Genomic DNA, 24,911 nt, shown 5'->3' with positions numbered 1-24,911 from the left:
ATGAATGCCTTCTTTGATGGTTATGTCCATGCCAAAACAAATTTGAAAGAGTTTGTCGATCAGTATGATAATGCCTTGAAAAAGAAGATTGAGAACGAAAATTGCGCGGACTTCCAGTCATTTAACGTCACAATTCCCTGCATCTCGAGATCTCCTATTGAAAAGAGATATCAACAGCTGTACACAAATGCTAAATTCAGGGAAGTTCAAATACAACTTACCGGCATTATTGATTTGGACCCAGTTTTACTTAAAGAGGACGGTACAATGAAGACCTATCTGGTAGAGGATGAAGTTCATCTCGAAGAGTTCACTAAGCTGGTTACACATACAGTGGATTTTAGTGATGACGATGCATTCACCAAGTGTTCTTGTGGTTTATTTGAAATGAGGGGGATAGTATGCAGGCACATCTTCGCCGTCTTCAAATGTAACGGGATTAGGACAATACCAGATAGGTACGTGCTGGATCGATGGAGGAAGGATATCAGAAGAAGATACACGTTGATCAACAGTAGATATGACGCAGGTGATCAACGGGAAGATGCTAATAGATATTCAACTCTGTTGAATATCTGTTATAAGATGATCACGTGTGCGGCGAGTTCGAAAAAGCATACTGAGGATGCAACGACTAAGTTGAATGCGATGATTGCAGAGTATGAAGCGAACCAAGAACCTCCATCGATGACTGAGAAGTGTGGAAATGTTGATGCCGCGACAAAGGACACATCGACATATGGTAGTTCAACAAAAGTACTAAGTCCACTTGTTGTGCGAGGAAAAGGCAGACCCCCATCTCTGAGGAGAGTATCCAGGATGGAGAAAGAACTGCGAAAAGTTAAGGAGAAGACGAAGAAAGCGCAGGGGAAGGGAAAACGCAAACAGGTGCCCCCACCTTGTTAATTTATATTGTTTAGAGTTTAATTTTCATACAAATGCTGTCAAGAACCTAATTAGTTACTATTTTACTAGCGAGATGGGGAAGATACACCAGTAGCGGGCACTTGCAGGAAGCTATTTGGCCCTTCTGATTTGGACGTCTCCAATGTTGGACACCTGCAGGTAATATAGTAATGAGGGAAAAAAATGGGATTACGTTCTCAAAATGATATATATAACATACAAAAATCTGTATGTTATATGAATAGACCTGTATATATCTTATAACGTATATCTTTTAAGATGAATATATGTCATATCTGAATATAGATTGTTATAGCTATGTTAAATATTCTGAGATTTACTCTTCGTGATCTATTTTGGCATTTTATTTTATGCATTGGGCTGTTGTGATGAATATATTGCCTCAGTTTTTTTTATTTATGTTTATAAAGCTTTACTTCTCTGTAGATGTACGTATGTATGTTTGTATTTCTTATCTTCTGAATTATTTCTTATATATGTTTTTCTGTTGTTTTAGCATACTTTACTATGTAACTACATGTTTTGTAGATGTAACTACATGTTTTGAAGTTTATAATTTTATTTCTCAGTTTATTTCTTGTATTCTTTTTGCCACATACCGTAATTAGCTTGGATGCTATGATTTATTGCTAACTTTTTTACAAGTATTTATCAGGATGCTAATGTAGAAAGCATACCAGCTGTTGAGTTTAGTCAAACCCAGCCTCGAGAAACAGTACTTCAAAGTCAAGAAAGCGTAAGTGGATCCAAACTATAACGATGTTATAATGATATTAGTCGATAGCACATTAAATTGAGTTAATATTTTTTACAGATGCAATTTTGGTTTGATGAGTCACAACCACAACAATGATATGATTATTGTGGGTATGTATATTTGACCATTATTCTTGATTATTATTTTTCCTTTATGTCAATCTATGTCGGTTTAGAAGCATCTAGGTAGTTTGAATATGTTTGTTTTTTCAGTCATTTTGTCGTTCAGCCTTTGAGTAGCAGATGGAGTTGGTTTGTTGTTTTTTTTTCACTTGCCAACAAGCGGATACTTGCCAAGCATGATGGGTTTGTTCATGTGCAAGTAGCATGCAATTGCCATTGATTTTATGTTCATGTTTAATTGCCCATATTGATTTTTTTGATGGCATATACTGTACCTATAATTGTTAGTAGTTTGTTTGGTCTTTGACATTTATTTCATTTATTCCTATTGACAGAAGACCCGGCTTGCAGAATGGAAGCAATTTTGAGTACTTGACTTTCTGGATTGATTTAGTGTATATCGGAAACCATGCATATGTATAAGCTGGTTCCTATTCCAGCGTTAGATTGATTTCAGTTCAATGTTTTGGTGGGTTCATGAGTTGTGCTATATGCACCTCCTATTTAATGTGATTGTGCTGTAGCGAGATGGGTTTATTTAATGTGATTGTGTAATATGAAAGAATGATCCTCTAATCTATTGATTTAGTAGCATCTCACGGTGAATATGCTACTTGTTTGTGTTAGTATTCCTTTAGTTTATAATATTATACTCTTAGAGGTAAAGCATATGGTACCCCCTCTCTTTTCTTTATTTATACATCTCTCTTTCCTTCCTTTCCCCCTAAACTTGTAACGTAATTGAGGGAACACTCTAAATATCCATTTTACGGGACAGGCATTTTGTGGATCACTAGCATTTTCAATGCTAAAATACATGCACATTCAGCTAGCTTTGTATGTGCAGATCGTGGTCACAACCACATTACCCATTGACCAATAATAATAATAATAAATAAAAACAAAAGGGTCAGTCAACAGGATATCTCAACTAGTCATGCGTTGAAGGTTTCTATAACTTGATCGAGCCAGCCGTGGACCGACTCCCTTAATTTCCTTCTTTTGAAACTTTTTCTAACGTACTATTCAAGCGTGACTGTTTTTTCCCTCTAAAGTTTTATAATCCAAAAATCAAAGCAACTTCTATCCTGCCATGACATCCTCTTCCGTGTCGAATAGATGACATTTTTGACTCGTAAGCCGGTTTATATGCATCCACATACAATATTACATATCGAGAGTTCAAAAGTTTGTATTCATGCATCCTCCTTTAGTTACAATATTATACTCTTAGAGGTATACGCATTGACTCTTAAGTTCTTGAAAAACAGTTGGACAAACAATTCATAATTACTACAACTAAAAATAAAGTATCATACACACACAAAGCCGACAGATTACTGGGCAAATTAGTGCAGATTTCACAACCTCCTGTACAAAATCACAAAAGCAATAAAAGCAGTACTGCATTCAAGTCATAGGTATTCTCATGCATTCAAGCCATAAAACCAGTATGTGTTCCAATATCTCCACCAACATATAAAATTAAGAAATAACAGCAGTAGTACACTAGTTTATTGTATTACAAAACATAAAAGCAACGTCCCATTTTTACACAAGTTTGAGGAATGATTTACAAAACAAGTTCCCAAGCGAAGTCTAATTTTTCACAATAAAGTGAAAGCAAAACAGGATAAAATTGCACAAAAGGAATTTTTACATAAAACTTATCCGAACCAAGCTAACAATACAACAAAGGCGACAATCCAATACAAACACAATAACTATCGCTTTTCCTTTTTCAACTTCTTCGCCATCTCTCTCACTTTATCTTCCCTTTTGCGAACGGCATACTCGCGCTTTAATACTATATCCAACGTCTGCCGAGCCTTAATCTCTCTTGTTAAAATGTTCTCCTCTATCAACTTAAATATATCCACCCATACAAAGAATTCACACATTGCATCTCCCTGCACACAGTAAAAAGTCCCAATTAACATGGATCCATGTACACCCCGCCACCAACAAATCGATTCACAGAGATCTAACAACTATTTATGTTTATTTACCGTATTATATTTTGGGCAGGCGAAGAATCTCCTTCCAGGATTTTTCTTAGTGTACGACGTCTTTATTGGTGTTTTCAAACCACACCAACAAGTTGGTGATTCTATGATATCATCATTAACTAAATCTGATGATTGAGATGATGCCATGTGTGATTCTGAAAAACCAAGCCATGGATCCCTTGTATTAGTCAAACCATGCATAGTATGTGGCAATTGGTAAGCTAAGTCAAGGATAAAAAAGAAAAAAATAAATAAAGGTTCTCAACCAATTAGTAAGACACTCTAATATAATAAAGTGACCCAAACACTCTGATTTTGCAAAGAAATGTATACTACGATATTCCATTGCCACATGTTTTTCATTTCATATTTAATTCAACTAATTATATTAGTTGATATGAGATAGGGGTTGTTAGAGATTATTTAATCCAACTAATTATATTAGTTGATATGAGATAGGGGCTGTTAGAGATTATAGAAATGGAGAGCTCTTTACTAGATATGCATCATGAGCCTTGTTATCATGGATTGCCCCCACCTTTATGGGAAATTAAGGTACTAAAAATGCTCTTCCTAAAGTTGAAATTTGTCATCTCTAGTTACAAAGTTGATGAGGCATATTTTAAGTGGTTTTCTATTTAAGTGGTGACATAAAAAGTTATAGAAATTGTCACATCAACTACCACGATTAAATATAACATATTCATGATAATGAGTAGAACTAAAGTACGGTTTCCATTTCTTCAAGTGCAACAACACAACTCAAAACACATCTACAAATACAAATGCTAGATATTAGTACTTTGAATTCATGATAGGCTTTTCATGGGCTACATCAAGCAGAAAGAATCTAGAGGCAAAGATATCTGATTCTATTTGTAGATTCTTTTAATTAATTCAAAAAAGTAAAGGGTAGGCAAGCAAGGAACATTTTCTTTTCTTTTAGTAACTCTTTTATTTTATTTTTCGTGCTATTACCCATTTAAGCCATTTTATGTGCATGATCATGTGCATATTTCTAAAATAGGCACATTGATATTATTGATAAGCATGATTAACGATAATATCAGATAATCAGTTCAATATAAAACTTCAACAGATTTCTAACATTGCACTCTGTCATGTAAAAAACATATTTGGAAGAAGAAGTAATTACCAATGCATGGAGAAGAAAGAGGAAGGGTTTATTCAGAAATTTGTCATTGCTCTTAGAATGGATATGAAACAAGCAAGCTCATAGATCCCCATCAGAAACTTGGACAGACTATTATATATATAAAACTAATGAGAATTTCTTCAATATAATTGGAGATATTGGTCAATGTAAACTAATAAACTATTATGGAGAAAAGAATTAGCGATCATCAGTGGAAAGAAAATTTGATACAAAAAAAAAAAAAAAAACTTGGCCACACCTCAGTACTTGGATATTGCAGATGACACCTCAGTACTTGGATATTGCAGATGGCAATCAATGATTTCATCAAGTTTTTTCTCGTAATAAATAAATTCAAGAGTAATTAAATAAGTACTGCTATTGTAATCAAGTATGAATATTAGTCAATATGCTTTACAGCCAAAACAAATAAAATATCAGCCATAAGCATAATCGGAACACTTTGTATATATCATTAATCTTAACTCAGGGGACAAATCAATGATTTTTCAAATAATTCTAATTGCTTGACAAATACAAAGTTTGACAATATAAATTGATCTTTCTGTGAATTCTACAATTTCGATACACACATCAGAATCCATTGCTCATGAAATAGAAATTCAGTCCACTAACATTTACAATTTTCTTATGATTCCATGCAGGGATTCAAAGCCAAGTTATTAATCGGAGCTCAACAATATATAAGAACAAAATATAACAATCAGAGAACTAACCTGATTTTCAAACTCGGTCCGATTTTCAGTTGGGGAAAATTTTTGATGTTAGGGTTAGGGTAAGTGTTAGGGTTAGGGTTAGGGTACGGGTTCGGGTTCGGGTTAGGGTTAGGGTTAGGGTTAGGGTTCGGGTTCGGGTTGGAGACCGAGTTTTCAGGCTAGGGCTTCACATTTGACAGGGTTCCGTGGTTCGAAACAGCTCACCTCCGTGGTTTGGTGAAGACGAGAGGGCTCCTTGGTTCGTGCTTGGCCCCAGAAGACCAAGTGGTTCCGTGAAGACGACAGGGCTCCCCTGTTTCGTGGTTCGTGGTGGTTCGTGGTTCGCAGCAGAAGACCAGGAGGTGAAGACGAGAGGGCTCCGCCGTTTGTGGTTCGCTGTAGAAGACCTCCGTGGTTCGATGAAGACGAGAGGGCTCCTTGGTTCGTGCTGGGCCCCAGAAGACCAAGTGGTTCCGTGAAGACGACAGGGCTCCCCTGTTTCGTGGTTCGTGGTGGTTCGTGGTTCGCAGCAGAAGACCAGGAGGTGAGCTTCGTTGGATCGTCTTCCTGGTTGGGTGAAGACGATGGGAACACTGGATATTCGGGAGGTGAATACTGACGATGGGAACAATGGATTGAAGCGGGAGGAAATTTGGCCCCCAAAGCTGTATTTGCGCGTCTTCATTTCGAATTGCGACGACGCCGTTTCATTTAATGCCACGTAGGCCTCGGTTACGCGCCGGTTCCCCAACCGGTTGTAAATAGCTTTTTTGATAAATAAATCATTGTTCTTGAGATTGTTGTGGTTACTTTGGTGTTCTGCAAATATTCCTACTTTTTCGAATTGCTGCACATTAGTCTGGAAAATCGCAGACAGTTTGCAAATTACTCATTTTATATATGAAAAATGATAGAGCTACCGCCGGTGGCTCCGTTTGGAGGCACCGCTGGTTGTACCATTATTTTTTTATGTATTTTTTTATAATTATTTTTATATAAATTTTTTTTAACAATTTTAAATATTAAAAAATAAATAAATAAATTTATAATATTATTAAAAAATACTTCTTTAATTATGAAGTAAAAAAAAAATTATTTTTTTACTTTTACAAAAAATTAGAAAAAAACAAAACAGGTAAAAAAAAAAACCGACAAATTTAGAAAGCAAATGTTGGGCAGGGAAGGGAGTCAGCCACCGGACCAAATCCGACCACCCGTGGTGGCCCTGAAGTCGGCCACGAAGTGGATGGATCTTTTCAGGCACCCGTGGGCCGTGGTGGCCAAACCCACGTGGTTCGGCTGCTAATTGGAGCTCGACCCAGCCACCAAGGAGGCAAGGATTATTGGATTCAACCCCATGGTCGCTGGCTGGGGGAGGGACTCAGTAGTCAGTACTCCCTATCTAACGTCGAATAAATCCTAATTATTAGACAAAAACTAAATGCGTAACAAAATATATTGTACGTATCAATGCCCTTTATAAATTGAACATAATACTGCTTTCTTTTGACCAACCATAAAGTTTTAGCACATTTTCATAGTACTTTTTTTTTCTTAATTTTTGAGAATTCATTTTCGTAGTACTTATTATACAGCCAAAGTTGGTCACATCTTGTTCATATCTAACTATCAAGAAATAAAAATTTTATGTGTAATTATTTTGCGTATGTATATTTTTTTAATATATAATAATTATTTTGATTAATCATATGAATAAAATATATAAAAAAAAATACACAAAAATGATTCTATATAGCAGAATTCATATTCTACTTAACAGCTATATCATACATCTATTTTTTTTTTTGTGTAATGTAAGACTGTTTGGTAAAAGAATTCTTTTTTGCCCGATTGGGTTTTTTATTTTTTATTTTTAAATTTTTTTTTACTTTGTAATTAAGAAAATAGTTTTTAATAATATTATGAATTTTTTATTTTTTTAAAAATATTTTAAAGTGTTAAAAAAATTATATAAAAAAATAATCAAAAATTCTTAATCATTAAATAAAAAAACTAAAAAAAAAAAAAAGCCCAATCGGGCAAAAAAACAGGGGAGCCCAAATCGGGCTCCTAGCATTGGCCTTAAAAAATTTGTTACTTTCCTGATTGACCCAAATGAATTTCTATAAACCTATTATTATAAGGGACTTGCACTCCCAGACCCACATTCTCCACAACCTTCCAAGTGGGGGTTGAAACGGAGATCCTAGAATTCCAATTTCCAAATAAAATAATTTTTTCACAATTTATCTTAATTCATCTCATTTTATCTTAGTTAAACATTATAATTTTTTTAAAATTTTTACATAAAATAAAATAAATAATTCAACTTTTTCAAATCTCAAAATAAAAATAATATTAAAAAAAATATATTCTAATAATATTTTATTTAACTTTTAACTTTAATCTCATCTTATTTGTAAAAACAAACGAGGACGGTAAAAACTCTAAAGGCACAAAACACAATTTCCCGCTAAAAATTTACAGGTAAAACCCAAAAAGCCATCTCAAATATCTCCATTAGAAATTCACATTAGACAATTACTCCGTACTTCTAACAAGTGGTTTGGGTTCGGATGAGTTCTCTATAGCATTCTCTCTGGCCCATTTCAGAATATATAATAAGTCCTGGGCCTGAAAATGGTCTACATCGTTCTTATTAGTCCAACTCACTGGTCCATTGCTAAGCCACTCGAATGGAAGGCAATGAACCGATCGAGTCTATCTTATATCGATTATTTTAAATCAGAGAATAGAAAGAAATAATAATACAACAACAAAAATATAATGTAATCGAATGCTTTATAATAAAATTATTTTATTCTCCTGTTTTTGTATTCTGGCTTTCTCTCGATCGAGGAATGATCCTTCGATTTTTTTCCCAAACTCTTTTTACGACTCTATTTTAAATTGAGTACATGCAATTATATAAAATTCGAAATTAAAATAATAGATTAAATATAAAGTGACAACAACATAGATGGGTTATAAAATAAAACTTGAGAATGATGAAATCCCAAGAAAGAAAAAAAAAAACGGTTGGAATCATGAAGGCCATGTAATATAGCTTCTCCCGATGTTTGAAATTAGAACAAGGAAAGTTACACTCCTCGTTTGTTTTCGTAAATGATATGAGATGAATTAAAATAAAAGTTGAAAACTGAATAAAATATTATTAGAATATATTTTTTTAATATTATTATTGTTTTGAGATTTGAAAAAGTTGAAAAGTTTATTTTATATTGTGTGGGAATTTGAAAAAATTATAATGATTAGATGAGATGAAATAAGATGATATGCGTTGTGCAAATTCTTCGATGTAGGCCGAACAAGATCATGAGAAAAGGATCGCCCATATCCTTTATCTAGGTAAAAAAAAAAAGTTAAACCAATTTTGTCATGCCAAGGTACATTAACAGACTTGCAATGTTGAATATATATCCTCATAGCTAGGCACTCTCAACCGAAAATATATCATCACATGGTAGGGATGACATACATTAATCTATTGATCGATGAGCCATCAATAATCATATGGACCTTAGTCGTGCTACAACTATATATGGACCCGAACACGGACCAATTTCACTGAATCACAGGACACTATCCGGTCATTATATATCCAATCTGTGATCTCTGTGAATGTTTCTATAGCTAATTATACAAACTACAAGCACGGTACTGAAGTACTGTTTGATGAAAATACGACTGGTAGATTTGGTAAAAGTAATGCCGGTAAGGTGTTTGGTAGAATGTGACATTTCGGTTGTGGTGTGAGACCAAACATCGTAAACCAAATTTATCAAATACAGCTAACTATGCACTGATTACGCAAATTTATGTTACCATACAAGAGATCATATTCTTAAGACAAAACCAAACTAGCGATAAAAAAAAATATGTTGTTAGTACGTACGTACGTTATAGAGTAGTTGATCTTGGTGCATGAATGCATAAACATTGAGAAAAGATATCCAATATCTCTAATAGCAAACTTAGGAGTATTAATATGACTGTCTACAATACCACTAGTACTTTGCATGCAACATCGCAACCTCGATCAGTTTGGTCATGTCACATTCACATATTTGATACACTTCCATGGAAAACAAAAGCAGCAGCAGTACTTACCATGGTCCCTCAAGCTAGCATATATATAATTTAACTGCATAGAAATAGTAAGAAAATATGTGTTAAGATGAATATTAATTCAGATGATTTCATGTGAAAAAGTACTATATATATAATGTGGACCAAATATATATAAAGTAATTAAATCTCTGTATAGGCATGAAGCGTCTAATACGCATGCAAAACGTACGATATAAATGGTTATTGATAAATAGATGAAGAAGAAAATGTTAGTGAATAAGATTCTTACACTAATTGAAGCGCCATATGGTCTTGGCCGCGTGGGTACTGTACTTGACTGGGCTGCAATGCATCTACTTGGAAATAGTCTCGAGAATCAAATGTCTGAGAGTGCAAGATCTCGTAGTTTCCTACTCCTGCAGGCATCCCATTCAAGTTTTGCTGGCAGCTTCTCTCATTCTCGGCTATCTACACCATCAATCCCGATACACACCACCAATAGTATTACAATTGTGCATGCTCTGTGTGTGTATGTGTGTAAAATGAGAGGTCTAGAGAGAAAGAGAGAGAGACCTTTGCACGGAGAAGCTGGTTATTATTATGCAAGTCAACTTCCTGCAAATTAAATATATATAGGCAATTTAAGAATTTAAGTTTTGAGTATGACAACAAATATTCAGCAGCTAACAAAAGTTTTACTAGCTTTTTGGTAATGACCAAAGTGAATAACTTGATCTTTGAAAAATTATATCATTTATTGAAAAATTAAAATATTTATAAAAAAAAATCGAAATAGATAATATGTCCACAAATTCTTTGCAGAACAGGTAAAAAGAAAAAAAAAAATATACATACACTTAGCAACAATAAAACGATGATATTTCTAAAAGGACATTAGTTGATACTGTTACTCATGATGCTATCTTTTAACATAAACATACAATCCCTCTAAGAGTAACACTACAGCCATTGCTGAGAGTTCCCGCTAGTGTATTTTATGTTTTTTTTGTTCTTTTTTTACATATATTTTTTTAACGTTTTTGAAATACTTTTAAAAAAATAAAAAAATTCACAATATCATTAAAAAAAACACTTCCTTAATCATGAAGTAAAAAAAAAATCCATGCAGGAGCTCCCAACGGGAAGACTAGTATTGTTCATCGATCCCTCTAAATAGTTAACCACTTTACCCTCAGTGTGGAAGGAAAATCCATCGTTCATGCTCTTTTCTCAACCCTCATTAATTTGCAATTGACAACCGTTACTGGATAGAGAAATGTAGCCTTTGATAAAAACGATCGAATTAGGGCATCTTTCGTTGTCAGATTGACACTTGCATGTGTAGTACGTACTCTAGCTATGATATTTGAGAAATATTATGAATAGTCCAAGGAAAAAGATTATAAGTTGATCATAATTTTGGCTTCAAGATAGATAATGCATTTTGTGATTATCAGGATAATTAAATGTCTCTAGTGCAAGGTATATATACACCCATCTCAATAAAGTAACTGGGGCTCTCCCGTTGTTAAGGGTTTTTCTTCATCATGGGCATTTACCTCTTAACCTCATCCATGGTGTACTTGTCATGTAGTGGCATTAATATCTCTACATATCATGTTAGCTATTGTACATACGTGTTTCTTTCGGTTTTTAGATATTGTACGTGTTTTAATTCTTGGGTGATTGTCGAAGGCTTAAATCATGCCAGATTGAGTTGTATTCGAAGTTGAATGGGATTGTTGATGGTCGTGTTTGCTAATACATGTAATTGAGTTTTCTTTTTAGTTGTTTGTATTGCAAATTGATACTGTTGAACTGAAATTTCTAGCTAGCTAGCCCCTTTTTAGCTGTTCATATTTATATTTTACTTGTCTGTACGTTGATGCCAGGTCATGCATTATGGTTCTCGAGATGTTTCAACGTACATATTATTCAATAAAAAATATGCATACCAGTGCCATTGACAAGTAATTATGACCTGATCTTATCAATCTTGAGGTGCATTTTGGTCGTGGAAATATGGATTTTTGCTATTATTCATGTTGTAAACATGCCACACGGCCGTAGACTTAACATGAATATTAATGTTGTAAACTTGTGTTGTAATCATGTTAGTGTTGCTTGTTACATTTGTTGCATCTTGCTAATTAATGCATTTTGTGCTTTATTGTCTTAGATAGTATGATGCACTTGTTATGTTAATGCTATATATAGTTGCATCTTGTTACATTAATTAGTTGTCTTACATGATGTGAACCTCTAGGATACCAAACTATATATAATTAACCAACTTAAAATTATTTGAATACTTTATTATATATGACTCATGTAATGGTTAATTATTTATAGTACATATACACTAAAGTTGGGAACAAACTAACATGATGATCATCAAGGCCCCTAAAATTTGTGGTAAAATAGTTATATTAACGGGATGAATATATATATATGGCCGGACATTTAATTACCTTCAGGTTTTTTAAGAAGCTTATGTAAAGATATTTTAGTTATTTAACATGCACAGACAACTAGTATGTGACTGTTTTATTTTATCTAATTATTTTACGAGACATTTCTCCGACAATTTTACCTCGAGTGGATTACTAGGAGCAACATGGTTTGACATGTCCATGATTCCATAATTCCTATAATTTTGTTTTTCGAGCTACCGAGTATGAGGCCCCCATTGCCCTAATTATAACGATGTTGTTCATACTACTCAAAAGCTGTTGATCAACCACCCTAATCACAAGGTTTTTTTTATTTTTTTTAGGGCTAAGTACATAAGCTAGAGGGGCCCTAATCACGGAAATATACTTGAGATACCTACAAAGTGGACAAGTACTTGCAATGGAAATTTTGGGGAAGGGCACAAGATAACTTCAGATCTAGAAAATTACTTCAAGAGAATGATAGATTATTACCCTTTTTTGCATATACTCGATTTCTGCGAACAAGAGCTCATTCTGGTTGATTTTATAAGGGGAAGGAAAGAAGATCATAAAAAGGAAGTTGTTAGTGGCAATTCAGGATATAACAACAAAAACCAATTAAGTGGCTTATTGCCAATTGAAAAAGAACGTATCATAGGTTTCTAAGAGAAAAGATGGAAGAGAAACTGGCCTTTTTGGACCGAATTCTACTAATTGCCTTCTCTAATTTGCCCTCCAAGCTCTTGAGATCTTTGACATTCATTCTGCTCAAAGACTCACCCAATATTTTCCTGGAAAAACATTTTTAAATGAAATTTTATATATTGCAATGTTAAAGTTCCAAAGAAGGAGAATATTATAGAGCCTTTTTATTTTTTTATTTTTTATTTTTTTTATTTTTTTATTACCTGTTTGAATCCTGCACACTAATAATTTGTTGTCGCAGGGTAGCAGCCTCTCGCTGGTAGAACTAATTAAGATACAAATAAGGTTAGTGTTTATACATATATAATACTAAAATTAACAACAAATATACAAAAGAGATATCTAGACAAACTTTATAGACCAAAGTTCAGCTCAGTACTCCTGATCTATTGGTTCAAAAATTGGAGTGATTATCAAGATAAAGGCCATACGCGGGTTGATTGTGGTTTAATATTTCTTTAGTCAATTCCTGGCCGGATTGTTTGGATTTGCATGTACGTACGTCTTCTAATAATTATATATATGGTTTAAAAGCAGCAATCATATGCCTTTTTCTCTTCCAAAAGTACTCATAGGGGTTGAAAGGAAATCGATGATATATATATATATATATATATATATATATGATAGTAATGACTATAAATTGAACTATTGGAGAAATTAAATCAGAAAATGGTAATTTGGCTAGTTAATTGGCATGTTACGTTCCTAAGATCAGTTAAGCTTTTAACCAAATCATGATTTAAGTTACGTTTAGGAAAATATTTTCAAAAATGATGAGTCCCATAATTGTTAGTATTAGAGCAGGCATCAAGGCATAGCTAGTTTCAAGTCATAGAGGGGGTATTCTAAATTATAATTAGCTCTACTAGAATTCCATAGTATTATTTTATATCAACTTAATCTTAAGCTATTGAATACTAATTGGTAAATGGATCTACCAAAAGGGAAATTACTACCATTGCGTTAGTGTGGACGACAACTAATTAATTAGAAACGGGGCGATCTAAAACCTAGGTTAAAATCTCTAATAATATCTATGGACATACTCAAAAGACATTGAATGTTGATAAGTAGAGTGGCCAAAAGAGAAAGGGCTACCATGTGTTACCAGTGAGCTACCATGGACATTAGATTTGGAATCTAGCACTATGGAGTGTTACGATTTCAAGGATTAACAGTAATGTGATCAAATCAATATCCAACAGTCTTAGTACTTTTGAAGCAATATGGTCGTGCGTATCATAGACCTTTTGATATCCTGATCATGATCAATAGTCTAAGGCTGAAGCTAAATCCAAATGCACATTGATGCAATCTTAGGAGCTCATTTTCTTTTGTTTCTCAAAATTAGAAGTGATGGCAGAAATATCATTTATGTTTTCATGAAGATCAATTAGATAAAAGAATGTATAAGTCTACCTGGGCATTAGCTTCAGAAACAGAGCCAGCATTGGAGGAATCTGTGCATGCTTTCTTGTACTTCTCAATTGTTGATTTGACACTGAAATCATATAAGCATAATGAAATCATGTGAATCCCAAGTTAGGAAATATCTCTCCGGTAACTTGAAACAATAAATAGGAACCCTAATAAGAATAGCAAGAGAGAAAATTAAAGGTCGGCTGCAAAATGTTATACTAAAAGTTTATTTTCAACAAGAAAAAAATAAAATGAAAATAAAAACAAACCAATTGTGCTCCTGCTAGAGAGAAATTTTGAAAGAGTAATAATGCTATATATACAGCACACTTTCGTTTCACTTTAATCCCACTATGTAAAATGTGTTAAAGTTATTCCTATTGAATGATAAATAAAAATTCAATAAAGAAATATTTAATGGTGATAAATGTGTCACGTCTTACATAGTGAGATGATAATATAGAATATAGAATTTTTCACTTTGAAAACATGTTTACCTTTATTGCAATTGCTTATAAAACACCCTCCAAAAACAAGTAGTACTTCATGAATAGTTTATAAGGATTAAATTAACTTGGACTCTAATGTGGCAGGAATCTGAGAAGATAGATCATCGATCGGTTATCATGTTTCAAGTATCTACAATATTATTGTAATTGCTAAAACAAAATCAGCGGCCTGCATCTCTTGCTTGTCCTAGTTCTCTAATATCCACCATTCACGTGAATGTGAACAGGCAAATGCACACCTTTTTTTTTTTTTTTATCCTTTTTGTTATTCATAATTGTTTATAGGGCCTATAAAAAGGAAACTGTATTCTAACAGTGCATATAAAAAAGAGATCTACATGGTAATAATAATCAGCAATATTAGTAATTAATAAGAACATTTTTTTTATGGGTTTTATCCACGCAGATCTTTTTGATATACTCTTCATTAATAAATTAAACACACAACACAACCAATAATAACATCATAAAAATAGTTAACAAAAACTCAAACAAAATAGTTACAATTTTGAATGGAGAAGAATAGAGTTAGATCAACCGTCTCTAGGCAGCAGAACTTTTTTTTTTTTCTTTTAAGGTAGAACAAACTCCATTCATTCATAATGGAACATTACAATTTTGATCTAGAACGTACAGAATACAAATCAACTACTATTTTTAAGACTCCATAATACATAAATTTATTTATAATTGACATGGTCTAGCTAGTTTATTACTGTAACTCTTTACACACTAGGCAGCGGAACTTAAGATTTAAAGTTTTTCATTTTTAAAGCATACAAGATGAAAATAAAGTCTTTTAGTAACCTTATCAAATTGGTGTTAAAATAGTTACTTTTTTAGACAAAAAAAAAAAAAAGTGATTTAATACGTGGACCGTAATCCCTTACTCTTAATAAGCTAAAGAAACTGATCATGTGTTATCAATCTAATCAAATTTGTAATATTTTTATAATAAAAATTGTATTCATTTTACATTTTAATTCCTTACCAATGTGTTGTTTAATGAGAAAATCAAGAACACTTGCGTCTCTCAGTTAACTGATTCAAATACGAAACCCAATATCTCAGGCATAGGGTCATCGTTGTACAGTAGATTGTGACAGCTGAAAAGATGTGTTGGCACAACGTATGACCATATGTAGATAGGGAAAAACGAGAAAGTAAACTGTATTAAGAAAATAAACTATAAATATTAATAATATCACGGTGAGACTTGACTCAACATTATTCAGGTTCTGTTACCTTAATTTCGTCGATACACTGATTGGCTGTCTCTGCCATGCTGGCAGTACCTCCTACAATATGATTGGCTAAACTAAATCCACGGTCAGATCCTTGCCACGTTTCTAGTACCCATTACCGATGGAGTTCACCCTTCAAACCACAGTGTATTATCCACCTCGATAGTTCGCAAAAACTCTTAAAAAATAGATTTAATATTATTCTAAGAAACTTGAAAATCTAAAGCTTGTAATATAATAATAAATCAGTCACTTCTGACTAAAGGTCTGAGCAGATCAGAGCCAGCCGTCAGTTTTCACAGCAGGCGCTTCTCGTTGCATGAAAGAAGCCAAAGAGCTCAGAACTCTCCCATTGGCTCGCAGTTGTCGTACGTTGTCTATGCTCAATGTCTCTCTCTATCTCTAACATTGTCTTTCAGAAGCTTACTCGCCATATCTATGCAAGATCTTTAAGCAAATGGAAAGCCCGGTCTCCATTGCCAACAGTGAAATTATGATGAGCCAGGATGAGCCATTCTCATTGGCTCATCCCTCTTTCGCTGTCTGAGTCCTCTTTTCTATTTCAGTTTTGGTCTACGAGCGAGGAGGGTGAGAGAGAGATCTCTAAGAAGAAAGTTAGAAATTCTCCCGTGGGGAAATTAGTTTCACCTTTGAACAAAAAAATAGGGTTTGAATTGATGAAATGAAGAGAGACCAGTGCACCATGACCTGACCAAAGATTCTTTTAACCGAGACAAAGCCCAGTCTGATCCACATACCCCAGCATAACCTGCCCATTTCCTAGATAATATTAAAAGGGTAAATAAACGCTATTACATTCTCTCTCTTGATTGGCTGTGGTGAGTTTTTTCTCAGTCTAAGGGTTATCCATTAGAGCCTTTGGACAAGTTGATTACGCCGTGTCGTTGCTAATGAACCCTAATTAGTCCGGTATGTTTGACTGTGAGAAAATCTAGCACATGGTGCAATTAGATTTGGGATTCTTAGGGAAAAACCCTAACTTGGGTTGGTGTAACTGTGACCCGATTTGGGTGTGATTGATTGGAAAGAGCTCGATTTTAACAAGTTGCAAGAGAACCCCTTTCGGTTTGAAACCCTAAGTTGCTCTTAACCCATAAAATCAAAGAACTTGATGATTTTTTGGAATTGTACCTCGATTTCTTGTTGTCAACTGACATGCCATTGAGGAAGTGTCAAGGAGATGGAGGGGACTGAGCTCATGAGAACGTGACAGCTTTTCTTGTAGCTATTCTTGGACTCATAGAAGACACGAGAGAGTAAGAAAGAGAGAGAGTAATAGGAAGGTAAAGAGAAGGAAACAAAAGTTAAATAACAATGGAGGACGTAGGGAGCTGATCTCACATACCTGCAAACATTCCTAAATTTGACTTGGTTCTACTTACAATCTTAATGCTTCTATGTCTATCTATTACACCAGATCTACGTATCTAGCTACCTAATCAAGATCTAAAACACGATCATAAAAAGAAAAAAATAAAAAAATAAATAAGGAAGAAAACCCATAAAGCTCAAAGATGGAAAGCATCAAAACAGAAGAATGAATTGCTTTCTGAGGGCTTAAATTCACCCAAAGATCAATTGCAGAACGAATATTTTCAACCAGAAAGCAGTAATAGTTTAAAATACTAAAAAAATCATGACCATTAAAAAGATGGCCTAAGAATGTAAAGAAGTTGGTCCGTAAGTTAAGATGAACATGAACAAAGAAATAAAGCTAAAAATCTTGAAAAAGCAAGCAATACCTGTTGTTAGCATACTCGTAAAGGCGGCCGCGGCTAGAGAAGACGACGAGGGCAACTTCGGCATCGCAGAGAACAGACAATTCATAGGCCTTTTTGAGCAAGCCGTTGCGCCTCTTGCAGAAGGTGACTTGACGATTAGTCGTGTTTTCGATCCGCTTGATTTCTATCTTTCCCCTTCCCATTTTCCTCTGGGGAGAGTCGACTGACATCAATTGATTTGGGTACGCCATGGTATCTAGCTGAATCGAGCAGAAACAAATCAACATCAGATCGTCTTGAAGAAACTTAACTATGATTCAGGAACGATTTCTTTCTATTGTACTAACTACAATTATCGAAGGAAAAGAAATGGAAAGAAAAGAACTTGGAATCTCAGAAATATAGCCTCCCTAACTTCAACATCTTGTGTGCTTCAAATTTACATGTCTTTTCTCTTTGGGTCTTTCCATCAAATAAAAGTATGTTATAAGCTTCTATAACTGGGTTTGCAGAGGAGTAAAGGCTCATATTTAACCCAGAAGAGGTGAAGCTAGCTAGCACTTGGAAATGGATTTGAGAGAAAATGTTACAGTATTTTGCTGACTAACCTGGTGAGGAAACAAAGGAGGCGGCGAGGATGGAAATTAAAGACAGAAGAAGTGGTTTCTGAATTTGTTTTTCTCTCTTCTTTTACCTCAAATCTAGACAGGAAGAAATGCAGAAAATTGAAGCAAGGTGGTCTAAAAGATGGGTACGTATTTATAAAGTAAAAAGACTTATCATCTATTATAACTATATTACAAAAACCTCCAATTTATTCTATTATTTTATTCCTTTCTATTTTCGCAAAAAAATACTCATTCTCTGTAATTTTATGTCTCCCTCTCCCGTCTAATATCACCCATCATTGACATGAAAACACGCAACCAAAATAAAGGGAGGAGGGAGAGAGACAGAGTGGAGAGTGACTTCTTAGGGGATTCCTCATGGCCGGTGATTGAGACGTTTGGCTCTATTAAATTTTTTGTTTTAAACTAATTGAATTATTTTAATTATAATTCATATACTACATATTTTATAATAAAAATATATATATATATATTGCGTAGTGTGTAGAGATGATTACGGCTGTAAGTCAGTCGGTCTGGACCAGAAAAACCAACCGAGATGGATCGGACTGACCTCCAGACTGGTTAGTTTCGGTCCCATAAATTATGGATCAAAAAAATTTGGTCCAGTCCCGAGGTCTATAAATTTTGGACCAGACCAGACCGAACTCCTATATATATTTTTAAAATATTCTTAATAATTTAATATATTATTTTTATATCATAATTATATAAGTTAATGATGTAATTTTTATCTAATTTATTATCATTGACCATATAAAGTATTTTTTTAATGAGTTAGTTACATACTACACATTAATAATTCACTTAATTTAAATTCAGTAATTTAAATAATTTTTTTATTAATTTATTTGAAAAAAATAAAAAATAATTAAGTTGGATCGACCGAGCCAGATCGGACTGATAGCTACCAGTCCGGTTCGGTACCTATGGATGTTTGGTCCGGTCCGGAAAAAATGATGCACCGAAAATTTCAGCCCATCACCCTTCCAAACCGGATCGATTTACACCCTTAAAGATGATGAATAAAATTTTTCTAAAAATGAGAAATGTATCATTATCACACCACATATCAACTTATCATTTACACGTAGATATTCACTTGTAAACACACGTATTTACACGTGAATATATATATAAATATCTGTATGCTTAAATAGAATGACAAAAATGATAAATCAGATATTGGTGTGTGATGTAAGGGATAAGTAGAATTTTACATTAAAAGGAGATCATTATTTTTCTTAATAAGCATTATAATCTATGTTTTGATTTGTGACAGACGTCGATTTATAAAATAAATAAACTAAAGTTTATAGCGTCTCGAACACCACTAGAAAGAAACTAATTATTGGTCTTATTTAATTTTCAGGTAGTGTTTTTCACTAACTCTTTGTATGGCTGTACAAAAATCTGAAAATTTGACTCTGCATCATCAAAATCAGAGTTTTTCTGTATTTAAAGGCGGAATTGGAGTCGGATTTGCTATTTGACTGACTCTGCTCCAACTCCAACTCCGACTTCAATAAAAATATGTATTATATATATATATTGATAATACATTCATATAAAATGTCTAGAATTTATATTGTTAAATTCAAGAATATTAATAGACTAATAATCAATTAAATGTACACACTGCACATGATAGTATCATCACTATCATACATATTACATATATTAGGGTAATATATGGTAAGAGTATTAATTTATTGTCTAGATTCTAATACAATATTTGGCTTGTATTTGAGCCATTGGTTGTGTTTCCTATTTGTAATTTATTCAACAATGCATTATTGGATGATGGACATTGCCATTGGACCATGAAGGCTCATGGTTACTCTTACTTGTTAGTTGTTATTTGGGGCCTTGAGTGTTAGCTTAGGCCTTGGCTAGATAGTTGAACAACCATTTTATTGTTTAGTTGATTTGGTAGTATAAGACTCTAATAAGAAGTTAGGAATGATAGTATATCAAGAATAGCCTAAGTTATGAATGATAGTGTACCGATAATAGTCTAAATGGCTTACTGTATATTTTTAATTTCTTTAACTTTTTATTTCTCAAGTTTACATAGCATATGAAATATTTTTAGTTATATTTATGGTTTTTTCATATCTAAACCTGTTTCTTTTCTTTCATTTTCTTTTCTTTTTGTAATGTTTTTAGTAAACTTAAAACGTGAAAGCCCATAAAAAAATGATCTATTATATGTAAAGTCTTATTTAAAAATAGGCTAAATATAATGCAAAAAAAAAGAAAAAAGAAGAAGATAAAATCCAACTTTGCTCCAACTCCGATCCGATATATCAAAGTCGGAGTTAGATCTGACTCAGTCGGTGCTCAGCCCTTTGTATCCGAAGAGGAGGGAAGAATAAGAGCTAGTAGAAGAAAATGTTAGGTGCCCAATTAATTGAACATGTGACAGCGGATAACTTGTGGTAATTCAAGAAACCACGAATCTCAGCCTTTGTATGACAATTCAAGCAGTGAGTTGGGTGCTGATTGGGTCTTTCGTGATGAAATTACAAATATTGATGGTAGCACCCATTGCTTTGATGTTTCACCGATGAATGGAAGACTACGCAATGTCAACAAATGGGTGCAGGTTCAGCTCCAAACTAGTCGAACAAGTTACCTCCCCGCGGGGTAGTAGGGGTGAGTTGCGCCAGAGGCCGCTCGAACCCTCCCGCAGAGGAGAGCAAGCCCGTCCTTTCAACCGATCGACTACTTACCTAGGCTCCTATCGCAATAAAGAATGAACCGGCCCCACACCCTCTCAAAGAAATTACCTCCTTAGGGTTAAAGGGGCAAGTTGGCCTGAGGCATCTTGAACTCTCCTAGATGGAGTGCGGACTAGGTCCTTCAATCGCCTGAATACTGTACAAATGAATGAGAATGTTAACAACCTAGTAAAAGCGACAAGCAATCTGCCAAGAATGATTTACGCAATGTCAACGGGTGGGAGCAGATTTAGTCTCAATCTGCCCAAACAACCTACCTCATACGGGGATAAAATGGATGGGTTGAGCTAGAGGCCACCTTGTCCCTCCTGCGACGGAGAGTGGGTACGGCTGTCCGGTCACCTGAATACTTACCCCAGCCCCCATTGCAGCAAAGAGCAGCCTGGATTATTTATATTCATCTCCACAACTATGGTGCTACTCGGAGGGGCATAGAGGCGTGTTAGCAAAACACTTGCCGGCCTCTCCCCCCGAGAAGGCAACCAGACTCTCCTTAACGCAGCTTAACTCTTAGAGGGGATTTCCATCCTCTCCAAGCCAACGACAGCGAACAAAGGCCAACATACACTGATGACACTTCTCTCTTTTTCAGTTACATATCAAAATAAACCACGGCAATGCAAAATGTTAAAAAACCAAACAAATAGGCAGGGTAAAGCATATCCGAGAGACAGACGATAAAAAGGAGGAAATTGGCTTAAAGAAATAGTGGAGAGGCATCAGCCTCATTAAACAATATCGCTAAAGGCACCAAGAGGGCAACTGACTAAAAAGGGCGAACGAGGACAGTATAAGCCGAGAGTCGTCGGCCAGTGAGGTTGTTAGGAATAGGTTAGGCGCTGGCAAGGTGGACCATAAAGCCCTAGCTGACGGCAATCACCCCTGATGCAAAACCCATAATTTCCTATGACAAAATACCTCAAGTCGACCATAAAAGAAACAAAGGGAAGAAGAATATGGAAACATAGGAGAAGAATATACACAAACAAGTAGTCTAACACAACAAAGTCTAAGGCAATTTCATTAATGATCAAGAGTTACACACTAGCCGCATAGCGACGGCGCATAGGTATATATACATTTACAAAAAGAAAGAGAAAGAATAGCAAAATGAAATAATGACAACAACGCAAAGGAGCTAGGGTGTAGGAACATCAGGCACCATGCTCAGAGACCTCAGCATTGGGAGCGTCGACCTCAAGGACATTAGGCTCGGGGTCACCATGTTCGAGAACAGCAGGCAGGACCCATAAAAGCGTCAGGGATCACGTCCATCCCTAGCTTGCAACCAAACTCAAAGGCTCTCTGTCAATGGAAACCTGGGAAAGGTCAAGGTCCCACAAATATTTCTCAGAGGCACGTGGAAATGGCTATGAACTCTCCTGAATGTGGTCCAACAACGACCTAAGGCCCTTAGCACACCCATGTGTCCACGTGGTATCACGAACACCCATGACCAACTTCAACTGGTTGTCCAGGTGGGAGGCGACGTCTGGCACTTGGGACAAGTTGCTCTGAAGATCTTTGACAAGTTGCTCCAAGCCCCCCATCCACTGGGCTTCTTCCTTCGCCTCCTCCTTTAGCTCATTCCGACGGTGACTAAGCTTCTCAATTTTCTTGCTACCTTCCTCTAGGGCAAGTTGCACCTTCCTCAGCTCTTGCACCAGCCATATCGTAGAGCAATTCAGGTCATTACATGAACGGCCTCTTGGTCGTCCACGATGAAGGCCGTCAGATGAGAGGAACTCTGACAACAAGGGAAGCCAACATGGAACAGTCAAGAATATGAATCTAGAAAATGGCAAACAAGGAAAAAAGACGGGAAAAGAAGTTGCAAAACCTCGTAGAACAAGCCCAATATACACTTGACGACCTGGCTGATGGCTTCCGCGCGACACTACCTCGTTTACAGCTGGGCCAAAGGGGGGAGGATCTCCACCAAACCCTCTACATCGGGCACTTGTGTGGTAGCCTAGGTACGACGGGCTCCATCAGCAATCTCCCCAGTCACAAGGATCAGAGCCTGACCCTCGACAGTTTCTACGTGAGTCAGGACCGCCTCTTCAGCAACTGTTCCAGCCTGGACAAGCGGATCTTTGCACAGATCCTCCGAACCCTCGCTGACTACAACATCTAGAAAGAGTCCACCTTCTGCTTGGTGCTCTACCTTCGTGACACAGTTACTAGAAGCAGTGGTAACCACCCTTTTAATAACGGACTCCAAGCTTCCAAGCGATTTAGGCTCCTCTCCACCCGCCACGAGAGCTGGATCATCCTGTCCCAAGGCAGTCGGAGAAGTCACTGCAGAAGACGTTTCCGTGACCTTAGAGCCAGGGCCCCTCGAGCGAGCCTCAACCTCGTCTTCAAAAGAGTGGTTGTCGGCAGCAGAATGAGCAAAAGAAGTGGTGGAGACTGTTGTATCTACACCTGAGGGACGCTGCCTCGCGTCAGCCCGCCGGGGCACCCTGACAGCCATAGTTTCCCGAAGTAGGGTGACAAGGTCACTAGCTTCCGGGGGCACGCCACATACACCAGTTATTGCGGGCAGCACAACAGGGACCACAACCAAGGGGTCTTTCTCTGACGGTTCCTAGGATTCCAAAGGAGAAGATTCCACCAACACCTCCACGTCAATAGCACGACTAGACGTTTGCACCTGCGCTGCCAAGACGATGGGATGACGGGACTCAAGTATAGCCAATGCCCGCTCTTCAGGAATTGAGACTCCAGAAAAGGGCCTCCTATCAACCCTAGGGCTGTACAAGAAACTGACCTAGACCGACTCCGACCGGCCGCTGGAGCTCAGAACCGGCCAAAACCGATGAAGAACCGCTTGGCGTGCGGCAGAAAATAGTGTAAACCGATATCGGCCGGTTCAGCGTCGGTTCGAACCTGGTTCAAACCGCTAAACTGGCCGATTAAAGAAATGTTATTTTTTTTTATATATTCTGCACTTAGGAACGGCGTTGTTTTAAGTCTGTAGTTGTGTTTTTAACACAACTGAAACGACGACGTTTGGTTTTAAACCAAACGGCGTCTTTTTATTCATAACGTATGAAAAAAAAAATTAAGTAGAACGTTGTTTTGAAATTAGGTCGTCTTCTTCCTCGGGCGTCTTCTTCCCAGTGACGTGATCTCATTTCTCATCCCCTTTCTCTTTCTCCTCTACGACACTTTCTCTCTCTGTACCCTCTCAAAAGAAACTCGCCGATAAACCGACCGTGAACTGCCAGAGAACTACCGGTGTCGAGAGCGCCGGTGTTTCTTCTCCCCATCGATCGGTTTCGGCCGGTTTCCTCCCCCAAAAATAAAGTATCGATCGGCATTGATTTTACCCCAAACCCACACTAATGGGGTCGGTTTTCACCCCTAATCGACCCCAACCCCCTCCAAGCGAGGTTTTTTCCCTTTGCCTGAGGGAGAAGGATTTGAGGGACGCTTTCAAGCGGGGTTAATCCGAGGCCGGGCAAGAGTCACCATGTTATCAAGAAGAACATGACCAAGGGGAGGCAAAGAGACCCTTATGCTCTCATTTGAAAGAATGGCTCCGGAGAAGACGCTATTGAAATTTTCCTTCACCTACTCCCTTACTATGGTGATACAACTCGACTCAACAGGGTTAGCCATTGGATGCACCATCTTATCTTTAGGAACCCTCCCCCAATCAGTTCAAATTGGAAACTCGCAGTGATTCACCTGAAC

At 36.0% G+C, this 24,911-nt stretch overlaps 2 protein-coding genes across 6 annotated transcripts; one reads left to right on the top strand and one right to left on the bottom strand.

Annotated features, from left to right (window-relative positions):
* LOC109017726 (protein FAR1-RELATED SEQUENCE 9-like) lies at positions 1-2,174 on the top strand. Its single transcript, XM_018999926.1, has 4 exons — positions 1-888; positions 976-1,065; positions 1,583-1,663; positions 2,142-2,174. The coding sequence occupies exons 1-4, from the start codon at positions 1-3 to the stop codon at positions 2,172-2,174; spliced, it is 1,092 nt and encodes a 363-aa protein (XP_018855471.1).
* Positions 2,175-9,547: 7,373 nt separating this feature from the next.
* LOC109015257 (floral homeotic protein AGAMOUS-like) lies at positions 9,548-18,592 on the bottom strand. Of its 5 annotated transcripts, none has more exons than XM_035689071.1 (9): positions 18,445-18,592; positions 17,858-18,096; positions 14,342-14,423; positions 13,123-13,184; positions 12,906-13,005; positions 12,707-12,748; positions 10,353-10,394; positions 10,069-10,247; positions 9,548-9,852 (listed from the first exon to the last, which is right to left on the bottom strand). In XM_035689071.1, exons 2-9 carry the CDS (start codon positions 18,085-18,087, stop codon positions 9,849-9,851), a joined length of 741 nt encoding a protein of 246 aa, XP_035544964.1. In that variant the 5' UTR covers positions 18,088-18,096; positions 18,445-18,592; the 3' UTR covers positions 9,548-9,848. The 5 variants fall into 5 exon arrangements, with proteins under 5 accessions (XP_035544964.1, XP_035544967.1, XP_035544966.1 ...); XM_035689074.1 differs by having other exon boundaries at positions 9,648-9,852; positions 17,858-18,092; positions 18,445-18,582; XM_035689073.1 differs by lacking the exon at positions 18,445-18,592 and adding an exon at positions 18,222-18,392 and having other exon boundaries at positions 9,648-9,852.
* Positions 18,593-24,911: the final 6,319 nt, after the last annotated feature.

The sequence above is a fragment of the Juglans regia genome, chromosome 4, assembly GCF_001411555.2.
Source record: "Juglans regia cultivar Chandler chromosome 4, Walnut 2.0, whole genome shotgun sequence".
Classification (NCBI taxonomy): Eukaryota; Viridiplantae; Streptophyta; class Magnoliopsida; order Fagales; family Juglandaceae; genus Juglans; species Juglans regia.
This window is presented reverse-complemented; position numbering and strand designations above follow the sequence as displayed.